General features: G+C 43.1%; 1 protein-coding gene across 1 annotated transcript; it reads right to left on the bottom strand.

The window, feature by feature from the left end:
- Nucleotides 1–337: 337 nt before the first annotated feature.
- On the bottom strand, nt 338–11,286 carry LOC123485699 (zinc finger protein 14-like; the record flags this gene model as incomplete). The annotated part of the gene is made up of 2 exons (XM_045216800.1): nt 338–2,316; nt 10,233–11,286. Coding segments are annotated over 2 exons (2,274 nt in total), but the record flags the coding sequence as incomplete, so codon positions are not given.
- Nucleotides 11,287–17,995: the final 6,709 nt, after the last annotated feature.

The following is a 17,995-nucleotide window of genomic DNA, read 5'->3' as shown; positions in this document are numbered from 1 at the left end:
GCCCTTCTCCCCCGATTGCTCAGTTTGGCTGGGCGGCCAGCTCTAGGAAGAGTCTAGGTGGTTCCAAACTTCTTCCATTTAAGAATGATGGAGGCCACTGTGTTCTTGGGAACCTTCAATATTGCAGACATTTTTTGGTACCCTTCCCCAGACACAATCCTGTCTCGGAGCGCTACGGACAATTCCTTCGACCTCATGGCTTGGTTTTTGCTCTGACATGCATTGTCAACTGTGGGACCTTATATAGACAGGTATAATCGTAAACAATATGATTTCATGTGCCATGAACAAAAACACTAATTCTCAGTCAAAAACATAAGTCAGAACACAGCCTCACTATTCTCTCATGTGATTTTATTTCTATTCAGATAAAATTACGCTGCATTAATAAAATCCTTTTTACAATCAGCACCAGTTCTCTCTGACATGGTGGAATAATACTGTTTGGAACATTCATGAGGTAGTGAATGTTTTTCAGGTCAACAACTTATCAATGTTCTCAGAACAACATCATCACATTTTCATATTCCTTTGGCTTGACGTCTAGTACACAAACTAACTCAATGAAACACAACAAGTCAATTCAAAAGGTTTCAATGTTAGAATCAAGAAATGCACATGCTATGAATCTAGTTCATCATTTACATTTTGCAATATTCAAATCATGTAATCAAATTCATTTTGCAATATCCAAATCATATATCCAATCAATTTCAATCAAATTCATTTAGCAAAAGCCTAATCTTATATATCAAATCAAAGTCTATAGGTTTCAAGGTTAGAATCAAGAAATGCAAAGTTCCATTCATCTATATAATAATTTACATTTAGCAATATCCAAATTATATAATGAACAACTGAGGGTTTATACCTGTAACCAATGCATTAAAGCTCATAACCAAAACAAAATACACATTTTATAGTATTTAATCTGATTTTAGATATGATCAGGCCTCGAGGTGAAAAAACAAAAATATGCCTATTTTTGAGTAAGAATTCATATAAACAAAATGATTTCATGTGGCATAGACAAAAACACAAATTGTCAGTTAAAAACATAAGTCAGAACACAGCCTCTCTATTCTCTAATGTGATTTCAGGTTCTCTGACTGGGAAATTGTCCTTCCACACAGAGAGTGAGAAGTGGTGGGGCTTTTTTCGTGTGTGTTCTCTTATGCTCCTTCAGTCTCCTTAACCAGGTAAAACTCTTTCCACACTGGGAGCAGTGGTAAGGCTTTTCTCCTGTGTGTATTCTCTCATGCACTTTTAGATACCCTCTCTGAGTAAAACTCTTTCCACAATGGGAACATTGGAATGGCTTTTCTCCTGTGTGTATTCTCTTATGCTCCTTCAGGCTCATTAACCAGGTAAAACTCTTTCCACACTGGGAGCAGTGGTAAGGCTTTTCTCCTGTGTGTTTTCTCTCATGCACTTTTAGATACCCTCTCTGAGTAAAACTCTTTCCACAATGGGAACATTGGAATGGCTTTTCTCCTGTGTGTATTCTCTTATGCTCCTTCAGGGTAGCTAACTGAATAAAACTAATTCCACATTGGGAACATTGATAAGGCTTTTCTCCTGTGTGTATTGTTTCATGCCTTTTCAGGTTAGCTAACACAGTAAAACGCTTTTTACACTGTGAACATTGGAAAGGCTTTTCTCCTGTGTGTGTCCACTCATGAGCTTTTAGGTCATCTGATCGGGAAAATCTCTTTTTACACTGGGAGCAGTGGTAAGGCTTTTCTCCTGTGTGTATTCTCTCATGCTGTTTTAGGTGCCCTATCTGAGTAAAACTCTTTCCACATTGGGAACATTGATAAGGCTTTTCTCCTGTGTGTATTCTCTCATGCCTTTTCAGGTTATATAACATGGTAAAACTCTTTCCACACTGGGAACATTGGATAGGCTTTTCTCCTGTGTGTATTCTCTCATGCCTTTTCAGGCTATTTAACATGGTAAAACTCTTTCCACACTGGGAACATTGGAAAGGCTTTTCTCCTGTGTGTATTCTTTCATGCATTTTCAGGTTATTTAACAGGGTAAAACTGTTTCCACAATGGGAACATTGGAATGGCTTTTCTCCTGTGTGTATTCTCTCATGCCTTTTCAGGCTATTTAACACGGTAAAACTCTTTCCACACTGGGAACATTGGAAAGGCTTTTCTCCTGTGTGTGTCCTCTCATGAGCTTTGAGGTTCCCTGACCAGCTAAAACTCTTTTCACAGTGGGAGCACTGATATCGTCTCGCTGGTTTGGGCGTCTCTGGGTCTGGTTCCGCTGTAGGGCTCTTCCTGCTGTCAGAGTGAGAGTCTGGTCTCTCTCCTGCCAAAGACAAACAGAGTATTTAGTTAAACAGAGACTTGAATGAAACCTCCACATGATAAAACTGTCTTCCTATGATGTTTAACCTAGACTAGATCCCTAAATAAAAGAGCAGAGCTTGTCATCACAGAGTGGCTGTAGTGCTTTGTACACTGGGTAAATCCATTTGAATTCAATACATTTTTGACAGCATCCCTTTTTATTTAAAAAAAGCTTTCCTTACATGTTTGCCTTTGGAAGAAGTGGTAAGAAAGTGACTTTTTGTAACTGAAAGCCAAAACATTCATGAGATGAAGGTGCTCGAAGTTGACTCTTTTTGCAAACCTCACCATGCAATGAATCATCCATCGTCTTCATCACTGGAAAATATTAACGGTTGAGTTTGAGATCATTTAAAAGCTTCCAAACAGGGTGGTCAAACTATTTGATTATTTCTTGAAAAAAAAAGTGTTTTAATAAAGGCCTGATTGATGTCACTTTTGCCCCAATCCCAGCTAATAAACCTGACCCCAATAATCAACTAATCATGATGTTCAGTTTAGAATGCATTTAGTTTAATCAGCTGTGTTTGCTAGGGATGGGGGAAAGTGTGACACCACTCCATCCCCGAGGATTGGAGCTGCCCGTCCCGGATTCAAAACAACACATATTTTCAAGTCAACATTCTCTGTGGACCTCCAACGATCTTTGTGGTTCCATTTGAAAGGTGAATAACATTTACATTTCAACTTTTAGTAAATGTTTCAGCCATGACACCACCCTGTAAAATAGGATCTAAGCCTTAACTTACTGTATGGGTCTAATTTACAACATACTGTATGGGTCTAAGATACAACATACTGTATGGGTCTAACAACATACTGTATGGGTCTAAGATACAACATACTGTATGGGTCTAACAACATACTGTATGGGTCTAAGATACAACATACTGTATGGGTCTAAGATACAACATACTGTATGGGTCTAAGATACAACATACTGTATGGGTCTAACAACATACTGTATGGGTCTAAGATACAACATACTGTATGGGTCTAAGATACAACATACTGTATGGGTCTAAGATACAACATACTGTATGGGTCTAAGATACAACATACTGTATGGGTCTAAGATACAACATACTGTATGGGTCTAAGATACAACATACTGTATGGGTCTAAGATACAACATACTGTAGGGGTCTAAGATACAACATACTGTATGGGTCTAACAACATACTGTAGGGGTCTAAGATACAACATACTATATGGGTCTATGATACAACATACTGTATGGGTCTATGATACAACATACTGTATGGGTCTAAGATACAACATACTGTATGGGTCTAAGATACAATATACTGTATGGGTCTAAGATACAACATACTGTATGGGTCTAAGATACAACATACTGTATGGGTCTAAGATACAACATACTGTATGGGTCTAAGCTACAACATACTGTATGGGTCTAAGCTACAACATACTGTATGGGTCTAAGATACAACATACTGTATGGGTCTAAGATACAACATACTGTATGGGTCTAAGATACAACATACTGTATGGGTCTAAGCTACAACATACTGTATGGGTCTAAGCTACAACATACTGTATGGGTCTAAGATACAACATACTGTATGGGTCTAAGATACAACATACTGTATGGGTCTAAGATACAACATACTGTATGGGTCTAAGATACAACATACTGTATGGGTCTAAGATACAACATACTGTATGGGTCTAAGATACAACATACTGTATGGGTCTAAGATACAACATACTGTATGGGTCTAAGATACACCATACTGTATGGGTCTAACAACATATTGTATGGGTCTAAGATACAACATACTGTATGGGTCTAACAACATACTGTATGGGTCTAAGATACAACATACTGTATGGGTCTAAGATACAACGTACTGTATGGGTTCAAGCCACAACTGATGGAGGGATTGTGCGTTCCTGGTGTAACTCGGGCAGTTGTTGTTGCCATCCTGTACCTGTCCCGCAGGTGTGATGTTCGGATGTACTGATCCTGTGCAGGTGTTGTTACACGTGATCTGCCACTGCGAGGACGATCAGCTGTCCGTCCTGTCTCCCTGTAGCGCTGTCTTAGGCGTGTCACAGTCCGGACATTGCAATTTATTGCCCTGGCCACATCTGCAGTCCTCATGCCTCCTTGCAGCATGCCTAAGGCACGTTCACGCAGATGAGCAGGGACCCTGGGCATCTTTCTTTGTGTTTTTCAGAGTCAGTAGAAAGGCCTCTTTAGTGTCCTAAATTTTCATAACTGTGACCCTAATTGCCTACCGTCTGTAAGCTGTTAGTGTCTTAACGACCGTTCCACAGGTGCATGTTCATTAATTGTTTATGCTTCATTGAACAAGCATGGGAAACAGTGTTTAAACCCTTTACAATGAAGATCTGTGAAGTTATTTTGATTTTTACGAATTATCTTTGAAAGACAGGGTCCTGAAAAAGGGACGTTTCTTTTTTTGCTGAGTTTAGATAAGCTGGTTAAGAAGCTAAGATTTAAAGTTGGCTTTTTCTACAGAAACAGATCTTGCCTTTCTCTAAGCAGTAGGAAGCAGATTATTCAGTCAACCTTTTTATCTGTTCTTGATTATGGTGATATTATTTATCAAAGTCCAGCTGCTACTACTCCTAAACCTTTGGATGCCATCTACCACAGTGCCCTTCGTTTTGTTACAGGTGACAGGTTTGATACTCATCACTGCATCCTGTTTCAAAAGGTTGTCTGGACTTCGCTAAAGACCCGTAGATTTCTACATTACCCCCTTTCTGTTTCCAAGGCCCTACTTCATAACCTTCTGTCTTATCTAACTTTGCTGTTGAAGTATAGACACCTGAGTTGTTTAACCCGTTCACAGGATTGGTTAACTCTTGAGGTTCCTAGGGTCTCCACCGAGCTAAAAGGTGAATCTGCTTTTAGTTTTAATGCACCGTATTACTGGAACAAAGTTCTAAAATAAATTGTTTCTTGATGTTCTGGTGCCGTTCGGGTAATTTAAAGTATTGATTGGGAATTTATTTGTGGCGGAATGTAACTGTTTTTCTGGGTGATTCATGATGTTTGATATTAGTTTGTATTTTAAAGAGTATATGTTTGGGTATAATGTGCATATTGATGTTGTATATACATGCATAAAAGACACCTAGGTCTCAATATATTTTCCCATGACTGTGTTTTTGTATTTTAATGAGTATATGTTTGGGTATAATGTGTATATTGATGTTGTTTATACATGTGGAAAAGAGATCTAGGTCTCAATATATTTTCCCATGACTGTGTTTTTGTATTTTAATGAGTATATGTTTGGGTATAATGTGTATATTGATGTTGTATGTACATGTGTAAAAGAGACCTAGGTCTCAATATATTTTCCCATGACTGTGTTTTTGTATTTTAATGAGTATATGTTTGGGTATAATGTGTATATTGATGTTGTATATTCATGTGGAAAAGAGACCTAGGTCTCAATATATTTTCCCATGACTGTGTTTTTGTATTTTAATGAGTATATGTTTGGGTATAATGTTTATATTGATGTTGTATATTCATGTGGAAAAGAGACCTAGGTCTCAATATATTTTCCCATGACTGTGTTTTTGTATTTTTTTCCCATGACTGTGTTTTTGTATTTTAATGAGTATATTTTTGGGTATAATGTTTATATTGATGTTGTATATACATGTGGAAAAGAGATCTCAATATATTTTCCCATGACTGTGTTTTTGTATTTTAATGAGTATATGTTTGGGTATAATGTGTATATTGATGTTGTATATTCATGTGGAAAAGAGACCTAGGTCTCAATATATTTTCCCATGACTGTGTTTTTGTATTTTAATGAGTATATGTTTGGGTATAATGTTTATATTGATGTTGTATATACATGTGGAAAAGAGATCTCAATATATTTTCCCTGTTAAAGTAAAGGTTCCATAAAAAGGGCATTTATTATTTGCAGCTCAAATCAATTTAAACTGTTTCTCCTCAAAGACTATTGATGCGGCATCTAAAAGTGATGGACTACAAACTGAGGGATGCTGCTATTGGGAAAGGAATGGTTTCCTCCTCATACAAGCTGGTTGGCCTCTCCTCCCCAAACAGGAACGGTTTCCTCCTTAGACAAGCTGGTTGGCCTCTCCTCCCCAAACAGGAATGGTTTCCTCCTTAGACAAGCTGGTTGGCCTCTCCTCCCCAAACAGGAATGGTTTTCTCCTTAGACAAGCTGGTTGGCCTCTCCTCCCCAAACAGGAATGGTTTCCTCCTCATACAAGCTGGTTGGCCTCTCCTCTCCAAACAGGAATGGTTTCCTCCTCAGACAAGCTGGTTGGCCTCTCCTCCCCAAACAGGAATGGTTTCATCCTTAGACAAGCTGGTTGGCCTCTCCTCCCCAAACAGGAATGGTTTCCTCCTCAGACAAGCTGGTTGGCCTCTCCTCCCTAAACAGGAACGGTTTCCTCCTTAGACAAGCTGGTTGGCCTCTCCTCTCCAAACAGGAATGGTTTCCTCCTTAGCTGGTTGGCCTCTCCTCCCCAAACAGGAATGGTTTCCTCCTCAGACAAGCTGGTTGGCCTCTCCTCCCCAAACAGGAACGGTTTCCTCCTTAGACAAGCTGGTTGGCCTCTCCTCCCCAAACAGGAATGGTTTCCTCCTCATACAAGCTGGTTGGCCTCTCCTCCCCAAACAGGAATGGTTTCCTCCTTAGACAAGCTGGTTGGCCTCTCCTCTCCAAACAGGAATGGTTTCCTCCTCAGACAAGCTGGTTGGCCTCTCCTCCCCAAACAGGAATGGTTTCCTCTTTAGACAAGCTGGTTGGCCTCTCCTCCCCAAACAGGAATGGTTTCCTCTTTAGACAAGCTGGTTGGCCTCTCCTCCCCAAACAGCAATGGTTTCCTCCTTAGACAAGCTGGTTGGCCTCTCCTCCCCAAACAGGAATGGTTTCCTCCTTAGACAAGCTGGTTGGCCTCTCCTCTCCAAACAGGAACGGTTTCCTCCTTAGACAAGCTGGTTGGCCTCTCCTCCCCAAACAGGAACGGTTTCCTCCTTAGACAAGCTGGTTGGCCTCTCCTCTCCAAACAGGAACGGTTTCCTCCTTAGACAAGATGGTTGGCCTCTCCTCTCCAAACAGCAACGATTTCCCTCTAATACAGTGCCTTCGGAAAGTATTCAGACCCCTTGACTTTTTCCACATTTTGTTACGTTACAGCCTTATTCTAAAATTGATTTTAAAAGATTATTCCTCATCAATCTACACACAATACCCAATAATGACAAAGCAAAAGCTGTTGTTGTTTTTTACGGAAATATCACATTTACATACGTATTCAGACCCTTTACTCAGTACTTTGTTGAAGCACCTTTGGCAGCGATTACAGCATCGAGTCTTCTTGGGTATGATTCTACAAGCTTGGCACACCTGTATTTGGGGAGTTTATCCTATTCTTCTCTGCGGATCGTCTCAAGCTCTGTCAGGTTGGATGGGGAGCGTCGCTGCACAGCTATTTTCAGGTCTCTCCAGAGATGTTCGATCGGGTTCAAGTCCGGGCTCTGGCTGGGCCACTAAAGGACAGTCAGAGACTTGTCCTGAAGCCACTCCTGTGTTGTTTTGGATGTGTGCTTACGGTCGTTGTCCTGTTGGAACGTGAACCTTCGCCCCCAGTCTGAGGTCCTGAGCACTCTGGAGCAGGTTTTCATCAAGGACCTCTATGTACTTTGCTCCGTTAATCTTTCCCTCGATCCTGACTAGTTTCCCAGTCCCTGACGCTAAAAAACATCCCCACAGCATGATGCTGCCACCACCATACTTCACCGTAAGGATGGTGCCAGGTTTCCTCCAAACGTGACGCTTGGCATTCAGGTCAATGAGTCTTGGTTTCATCAGACCAGATAATCTTGTTTCTCATGGTCTGAGAGTCCTTTAGGTGCCTTTTGGCAAACTCCAAGCGGGCTGTCATGTGACTTTTACTGAGGAGTGGCTTCCGTCTGGCCACTCTACCATAAAAGCCTGATTGGTGGAGTGCTGCAGAGATGGTTGTCTTTCTGGAAGTTTCTCCCAACACCACAGAGGAACTCTGGAGCTCTGTCAGAGTCACCATCGGGTTCTTGGTCACCTCCCTGACCAAGGCCCTTCTCCCCGATTGCTCAGTTTGGCCGGGCCGGCAACCTCTAGGAAGAGTCTTGGTGGTTCCAAACCTCTTCCATTTAAGAATGATGGAGGCCACTGTGTTGTTGGGGACATCAATGCTGTAGAAATGTTTTGGTACCCTTCCCCAGATCTGTGTCTCTACACAATCCTGTCTCAGAGCTCTATGGACAATTCCTTCATCCTCATGGCTTGGTTTTTGCTCTGACATGCACTGTCAACTGTGGGACCTTATATAGACAGGTGTGTGCCTTTCCAAATCATGTCCAATCAATTGAATTTCCCACAGGTGGACTCCAATCAAGTTGTAGAAACATCTCAAGGATGGTCAATGGAAACAGGATGCACCTGAGCTCAATTTCGAGTCTCATAAAGGGTCTGAATACTTAGGTAAATAAGGTATTTCTGTTTTTATTTTTAATAAATGTGAAAATAATTCTAAAAACCTGTTTTCGCTTGTCATTATGGGGTACTGTGTGTAATTTAATCCATTTTAGAATAAGGCTGTAACGAAACAAAATGTGGAAAAAGTCAAGGGGTCGGAATACTTTCCAAATGCACTTGATATGGAAACTGCTTAGTGACAAAAAATGTGTTTTTATATCTCTCAGATATAGGACAGACATTTAAGAACAAACGTCCTTTAGATTTTTTATCTGTTGTTCCATGTAGTGAATATGTTATTCAATGTGTTTGTATGGGCTAGTAGCAGTATCGGCAAATAATCTTTCGACATGAAATAACTTTTGATTATTTTTTTGTTGATACTTCAAGGGGTCTTACAATTCAAAATCAAATAGCAAAATTATCCTTGGTATAACCTTCCTAAAACCATTCCATATAGCTCAGTAGACCCCCCCCTCTCCTATCCTTAGACAGGGCTTAGACTGTAATGGGTTTAAACTATCATTTCGATCTTATGGATGGTCAGTCCTTGCATTCATAGCTTTGTCTCAAATAAAAACCAAATCAAAGTTTGTCATGTGCACAGGACACAGCAGGTGTAAACAGTACAGAGAAAACGTAAAGGTATGTCCGTTGGGGGAAACAGAGACCCATTTTCACTCCAGAGAACACGTTTCCACTGTCCAATGGCAGCGAGCTTTACACCACTCCAGCCGACACTTGGCATTGCACATGGTGATCTGGGGCTTGTGTGCGGCTGCTCGGCCAAGGAAACCCATTTCATGAAGCTCCCGACGAACAGTTCTTGTGCTGATGTTGCTTCCAGAGGCAGTTTGGAACTCGGTAGTGAGTGTTGCAACCGAGGACAGACGATTTTCATGTCCTTCAGCATTCGGCGGTCCCGTTCTGTGAGCTTGTGTGGTCTACCATTTTGCGGCTAAGCCGTTGTTGCTTCTAGACGTTTCCACTTCACAATAACAGCACTTACAGTTGACCGGGGCAGCACCAGCAGGGCAGAAATTTGACTTGTTGGAAAGGTGGCATCCAATGACGGTGCCACATTGAAAGTCACTGAGCTCTTCAGTAAGGCCATTCTACTGCCAATGTTTTTCTATGAAGATTGCTCGATTTCATACACCTGTCATACACTAAATTTTTTACATCTCATTTATACATGATACATTTATTTTTATTTTTAAGTAAACCGATTTTTTAAATGATTTCATTAAACAACATGATTTTATGTGGCATCAACAACAACACAAATTCTCAGTCAAAAACATAAGTCAGAACACAGTCTCTCTATTCTCTCATGTGATTTCAGGTCCTCTGACTGGGAAAATGTCTTTCCACAATGAGAGCAGTGGTATGTCTTCTCCTCCTGTGTGTGTCCTCTCATGCCTAGTCAGGCCCCCTAACTTGGTAAAACTCTTTCCACACAGGGAGCATTGGTAGGGCTTTTCTTGTGGGTGTGTCCTCTCATGCTGTTTCAGGTTTACTAAACCCCTGAAAGTCTTTCCACACTCGGAACATTGATAAGGCTTCTCTCCTGTGTGTATTCTCTCATGAGTTTTCATGTTTATTATCCAGGTAAAAGTCATTCCACAGTGGGAGCAGTGGTAAGGCTTCTCTCCTGTATGTATCCTCCCGTGTAATTTCATGGACTTTAACTGGGTAAACCTCTTTCCACACATGGTGCATTGGTAAGGCTTTTCTCCTGTATGTGTCCTCTCATGCATTTTCAAGGTGCCTAACCATCTAAAACTCTTTCCACACTGGGGACAGTGGTAAGGCTTCTCTCCTGTGTGTATTCTCTTATGCTGTTTCAGGCTCACTAAACCCCTAAAACTCTTTCCACACTGAGAGCATTGGTAAGGCTTCTCTCCTGTGTGTGTCCCCTTGTGCCTATTTAGGTTCCCTAACTGGCTAAAACTCTTTCCACAGTGAGAACATAGGAAAGGATTTTCTCCAGTGTGTATTCTCTCATGCGTTTTCAGGCTCCCTAACCAGGTAAAAGTCATTCCACATTTGGAGCAGTGGTAAGGCTTCTCTCCCGAGTGTATTCTCTTGTGTATTAACAGGTACCCTAATTCGTTAAAACTCTTTCCACACTCTGAACACTGGAAAGGTTTTTCTCCTGTGTGTGTCCTCTCATGCCGTTTAAGGTGATATAACCAAAGAAAACCTTTCCCACACTCGGAACATTGGAAAGTATTTTTCCCTGTGTGTGTCCTCTCATGTTTCTTCAGGCTCCCTAACTTAGTAAAATTCCTTCCACAGTGGGAGCAGTGATGTTGTCCTGCTGGTTTGGGAGCCTCTGATTGGTCTGATTGCCCTGAAGGACCCTGGTCTGGGTCCCCTGAAGGACTCTTCCCGCTGTCAGAGTGAGAGTCTGGTCTCTCTCCTGCCAAAGACAAACAGAGTATCCAGTTACTGTGTGTCCAAACTTGTGAAACAGACGTCTATGATTGGTTCAGATTTGGTCTTGTTTGGGGGTGGAGTTCATGAAAGTAATAGCCAGTGTGAAGAACAGTGGTCACCAAGGCAACCTAGACAATCATCAAACATTTCGGTCGCAGTGTGTTTTCCGTTTGCTCCCGCAGTATTCTTAAAGTTAATGTGAATTTAGCAGTAAAACCGTATTTCTTTTCAAATATTATTTTGGTGATCCCTTTCTGGAGTACGCAAGACTACTTTGCTTTCAAAATGTCACGAAACATAAAGACAAAAATAGGACTGAGGAAAACCCCGGCCTACAAGACCCAGTTTCATCACTGTCCTCTCCTGAGCCTGAAAGCCCAGAGACTCGCACTTTGCCCAGAGGTGTGGTTTTGTCTGGGGGCGCTAAAATGAACATTCGAGGCCATCAAGCTTCTTCTACGCTCTGAGAAAGTTAAGATGAAAATGTATGTAGTTGAATACAAGCATCATATTCCCTATATAGTGCACTACTTTAGACCACTGTGGGCAAGAGGTTTCTGGTACTTTTCAAAGCAGATTCAACTAATCCGCGAAATGAGACTGCCTGTTATTGCATCACTCAAAACAACAACAGAGTTCCACACCATGATGATTACAGCCCTTTACACCTGACTCCGACCTGACTACCTCTCTGGAGGCTGACGTGAAACGCCAGGCTGGGAGAGCTGACTACCTCTCTGGAGGCTGGCGTGAAACGCCTGGCTGGGAGACCTGACTACCTCTCTGGAGGCTGACGTGAAACGCCTGGCTGGGAGACCTGACTAGCTCTCTGGAGGCTGACGTGAAACGCCTGGCTGGGAGACCTGACTACCTCTCTGGAGGCTGACGTGAAACGCCTGGCTGGGAGACCTGACTACCTCTCTGGAGGCTGACGTGAAACGCCTGGCTGGGAGACCTGACTATCTCTCTGGAGGCTGACGTGAAACACCTGGCTGGGAGACCTGACTACCTCTCTGGAGGCTGGTGTGAAACGCCTGGCTGGGAGACCTGACTATCTCTCTGGAGGCTGACGTGAAACGCCTGGCTGGGAGACCTGACTACCTCTCTGAAGGCTGACGTGAAACGCCTGGCTGGCGGATCTGAAAAAGGTGCAGGAGAGCTGACTACCTCTCTGGAGGCTGACGTGAAACGCCTGGCTGGGAGACCTGACTAGCTCTCTGGAGGCTGACGTGAAACGCCTGGCTGGGAGACCTGACTACCTCTCTGGAGGCTGACGTGAAACGCCTGGCTGGGAGACCTGACTACCTCTCTGGAGGCTGACGTGAAACGCCTGGCTGGGAGACCTGACTATCTCTCTGGAGGCTGACGTGAAACGCCTGGCTGGGAGACCTGACTACCTCTCTGGAGGCTGACGTGAAACGCCTGGCTGGGAGACCTGACTACCTCTCTGGAGGCTGACGTGAAACGCCTGGCTGGGAGACCTGACTACCTCTCTGGAGGCTGACGTGAAACGCCTGGCTGGGAGACCTGACTACCTCTCTGGAGGCTGACGTGAAACGCCTGGCTGGGAGACCTGACTACCTCTCTGGAGGCTGACGTGAAACACCTGGCTGGGAGACCTGACTACCTCTCTGGAGGCTGACGTGAAACGCCTGGCTGGGAGAGCTGACTACCTCTCTGGAGGCTGACGTGAAACGCCTGGCTGGGAGACCTGACTACCTCTCTGGAGGCTGACGTGAAACGCCTGGCTGGGAGACCTGACTACCTCTCTGGAGGCTGACGTGAAACGCCTGGCTGCGGATCTGAAAAAGGTGCAGGAGAGCTGTGTGAGCTTAGAGGGATTTTCTTGCCCCAATAACCTGAGACTGGTATTGGTCCCAGAGTCAGCGGAAATGCCTCGCGCAAACAGATTTAGTTTCCGGGCTGCTGAAGGATGTTCTCATTTACGTTACATTTACGTAATTTAGCAGACGCTCTTATCCAGAGCGATTTACAAATTGGCGCATTCACCTTATAGCCAGTGGGTTAACCACTTTACAATTATTATTATTATTATTATTATTTATTTATTTTTTTTTGGGGGGGGTAAGGGATTATATTATCCTATCCCAGGTATTCCTTAAAGAGGTGGGGTTTCAAATGTCTCCGGAAGGTGGTGAGTGACTCCGCTGTCCTGGCGTCGTGAGGGAGCTTGTTCCACCATTGGGGTGCCAGAGCAGCGAACAGTTTTGACTGGGCTGAGCGGGAACTGTGCTTCAGCAGAGGTAGAGGAGCCAGCAGGCCAGAGGTGGATGAACGCAATGCCCTCGTTTGGGTGTAGGGACTGATCAGAACCTGAAGGTACGGAGGTGCCGTTCCCCTCACAGCTCCGTAGGCAAGCACCATGGTCTTGTAGCAGATGCGAGCTTCAACTGGAAGCCAGTGGAGTGTGCGGAGGAGCGGGGTGACGTGAGAGAACTTGGGAAGGTTGAACACCAGACGGGCTGCGGCATTCTGGATGAGTTGTAGGGGTTTAATGGCACAGGCAGGGAGCCCAGCCAACAGCGAGTTGCAGTAATCCAGACGGGAGATGACAAGTGCCTGGATTAGGACCTGTGCCGCTTCCTGTGTAAGGCAGGGTCGTACTCTCCAAATGTTGTAGAGCATGAACCTACAGGATCGGGTCACCGCCTTGATGTTAGCGGAGAACGACAGGGTGTTGTCCAGGGTGTTGTCCAGTTCTCGCCATGGATGAGAAGCCCCTGATTGATCGTGCCCACCGGTCACTGCGCCCAAGGCCACAGGACAGTGAGAGGCCCCCGTGACATCATTCAGCACTTTTTCCATGAGAAGATGTCGATTCTCTGAGCCCGCAATACCACTCTGAGCTTTCAAGGACAGAGCTTCTCTATCTACCAGGACTACTCCCCCCACTGTGTCCAGGCAGCGCTCAGCTTTCGGGCAGGCCAAACGACAGCTACGCGACCATCCAGGTGTGAAGTACGGACTGCGATTCCCGGCCCACCTGTGGCTTTCTCATGATGTAAAAGACTACACTTTTGACTCTCCACAGGGAGGCTATGGCTCACATCAAGAAGTCTTGAACTCATAGATCAGAAACAGTGGCTTGTTAATAGTAACAGTAAGAAGCTGTAGCAGAACTATGTTTAGTTCTAACTGTATTATCCTGTACAGTTCGGGAGGAGGCGAACCCACTCAGGCTTATTTGATGTGATCCAATGTTTTAATCATCTAGTTTGCTTGCCTTACAAGCGTTCAGTCCCTTGTATTGAATGTTATTAGGGTTTACGTAATTCCTTTGTTTACTGTCTCATTTACCTACATGTTTGGTTATTTGTTTACAGCATCCGTTTGTCTCGACTCAGTAAACAGTAAATGTGCCGAAGCTACACGTTTTGATTTTATTGAAACGTTTTGGGGTTGGGGGGTGTTCATCACTTCAATGTTGTAGCTTTTTAATGTAATTTTTACCCAGTAAACTTTCAACGTTGCACAGACGTAGTTTTGTGGTCTTGGCTGTACGTTGTCACATCGTCCAACTAGATTTATAGTTTTGTCGTTTTACTACGAGTTGCTTACTTTAAAATTAGAGGTTTTGGGCTAAGAGCCTTGATACATGGTATTTATTTTCTCTCCCCGTTATAAGACTGGGGATCCCATTTTATACATCTACAAGTGGTGCTTTTCTAATTTCGTTTGGTCTTTCTTGGGATTCACTTTGAATTCTCTCTCTTTTTTTTTGCTGCCTGATTCACGAACACAGAACGCTACTTTAAAAAGGACTGGGTTTGGGTTTAAGACCAGACCGCACTCTCAGACTGACTGGGAGAGAAAAAGTGTTCTATTTAGGCTTGTACCTCGTTTGGGGAGGTATTGTCTGGGGGGGGGGGGAGGAAGGAGGTTGAATTGTTTAGTTCTAATGTTGTCATTCTGTCATTCTATTCAGCTTCTTTTTCCAAGTATCTTTATATTATATTACATAATATTATTATATTATATTATACATTATAACGTTATATAGTAACATTATTACTCTGAGAATTATTCCTGGGGATTATTAGCAAATAAATCTAAAAACCTGTTTTTGCTTTGGCATTATGGGGTATTGTGTGTAGATTGACGAGGAAATTTTTTTATATAATCAAGTTTAGAATAAGGCTGTAACGTAACAAAAATGTGGAAGTCAAGGAAAGAAATTCCACAAATTAACTTTTAACAAGGCACACCTGTTAATTGAAATGCATTCCAGGTGACTACCTCATGAAGCTGGTTGAGAGTATGCCAAGCGTGTGCAAAGCTGTCGTCAAGGCAAAGGGTGGCTACTTTGAAGAATCTCAAATATAAAATATATTTTGATTTGTTTAACACTTTTTTGGGTTACTACATGATTCCATACGTGTTATTTCATAGTTTTGATGTCTTCACTATTATTATACAATGTAGAAAATAGTAAAAAATTAAGAAAAACCCTTGAATGAGTAGGTGTCCAAATGTTTCACTGGTACTGTACATGTACAGTGGGGAGAACAAGTATTTGATACACTGCCGATTTTGCAGGTTTTCCTACTTACAAAGCATGTAGAGGTCTGTCATTTTTATCATAGGTACACTTCAACTGTGAGAGACGGAATCTAAAACAAAAATCCAGAAAATCACAATGTATGATTTTTAAGTAATTAATTTGCATTTTATTGCATGACATAAGTATTTGATCACCTACCAACCAGTAAGAATTCCGGCTCTCACAGACCTGTTAGTTTTTCTTTAAGAAGCCCTCCTGTTCTCCACTCATTACCTGTATTAACTGCACCTGTTTGAACTCGTTACCTGTATAAAAGACACCTGTCCACACACTCAATCAAACAGACTCCAACCTCTCCACAATGGCCAAGACCAGAGAGCTGTGTAAGGACATCAGGGATAAAATTGTAGACCTGCACAAGGCTGGGATGGGCTACAGGACAATAGGCAAGCAGCTTGGTGAGAAGGCAACAACTGTTGGCGCAATTATTAGAAAATTGAAGAAGTTCAAGATGACGGTCAATCACCCTCGGTCTGGGGCTTCATGGAAGATCTCACCTCGTGGGGCATCAATGATCATGAGGAAGGTGAGGGATCAGCCCAGAACTACACGACAGGACCTGGTCAATGACCTGAAGAGAGCTGGGACCACAGTCTCAAAGAAAACCATTAGTAACACACTACGCCGTCATGGATAAAAATCCTGCAGCGCACGCAAGGTCCCCCTGCTCAAGCCAGCGCATGTCCAGGCCCGTCTGAAGTTTGCCAATGACCATCTGGATGATCCAGAGGAGGAATGGGAGAAGGTCATGTGGTCTGATGAGACAAAAATAGAGCTTTTTGGTCTAAACTCCACTCGCCGTGTTTGGAGGAAGAAGAAGGATGAGTACAACCCCAAGAACACCATCCCAACCGTGAAGCATGGAGGTGGAAACATCATTCTTTGGGGATGCTTTTCTGCAAAGGGGACAGGACGACTGCACCGTATTGAGGGGAGGATGGATGGGGCCATGTATCGCAAGATCTTGGCCAACAACCTCCTTCCCTCAGTAAAAGCATTGAAGATGGGTTGTGGCTGGGTCTTCCAGCATGACAACGACCCGAAACACACAGCCAGGGCAACTAAGGAGTGGCTCCGTAAGAAGCATCTCAAGGTCCTGGAGTGGCCTAGCCAGTCTCCAGACCTGAACCTAATAGAAAATCTTTGGATGGAGCTTAAAGTCCGTATTGCCCAGCGACAGCCCCAAAACCTGAAGGATCTGGAGAAGGTCTGTATGGAGGAGTGGGCCAAAATCCCTGCTGCAGTGTGTGCAAACCTGGTCAAGACCTACAGGAAACGTATGATCTCTAATTGCAAACAAAGGTTTCTGTACCAAATATTAAGTTCTGCTTTTCCGATGTATCAAATACCTATGTCATGCAATAAAATGCAAATTAATTACTTAAAAAATCATACAATGTGATTTTCTTGATTTTTGTTTTAGATTCCGTCTCTCACAGTTGAAGTGTACCTATGATAAAAATTACAGACCTCTACATGCTTTGTAAGTAGGAAAACCTGCAAAATCGGCAGTGTATCAAATACTTGTTCTCCCCACTGTATATACATGTGTAAAAGACACCTAGGTCTCAATATATCTTCCCATGACTGTGTTTTTGTATTTTAATGAGTATATGTTTGAGAACAAGTATTTGATACACTGCCGATTTTGCATCGGTACACTGTGTCCTTAGCCCCCGGCCTGCCGAGCACTGCTTTACGCCGAGGGAATGTAGCTAGCTGGCTAACCTCGTCCCACACTGCGTGGAAGTGTCTGGGAACGAGATTACTAACTAGCTAGCACAAGCTAGTGTAGCCCTAGAGGAAGAGAGAGAACCAACTCACGGGAATATCTCTCCTTCCAGCAGGTGGAGTTTTTGTATGGAGGTCAATGAGCTGGTCCAGGTTGGTCAACAAAATGAATGGCTTACGTGCTACGTGATGTTTACTTTGATCGAATAGAAGTTTCGTAATGCTTAAGTTGTTCTGAGTGTACTGATAAGTAGGACACGTGACATACCGACAACTTTGAGAAAAAACACTATAGGAGATGGCTTTGCAAATTCATAACATGATGCTAGTAGCATAGCATCTCTCTCCATTGAATTGACGAGCGA

The sequence above is a fragment of the Coregonus clupeaformis genome, unplaced genomic scaffold (assembly GCF_020615455.1).
Source record: "Coregonus clupeaformis isolate EN_2021a unplaced genomic scaffold, ASM2061545v1 scaf0803, whole genome shotgun sequence".
In the NCBI taxonomy this organism is placed as follows: domain Eukaryota; kingdom Metazoa; phylum Chordata; class Actinopteri; order Salmoniformes; family Salmonidae; genus Coregonus; species Coregonus clupeaformis.
The sequence above is the reverse complement of the archived record's forward strand: the minus strand, read 5'-3'. Positions and strand labels throughout refer to the sequence as shown.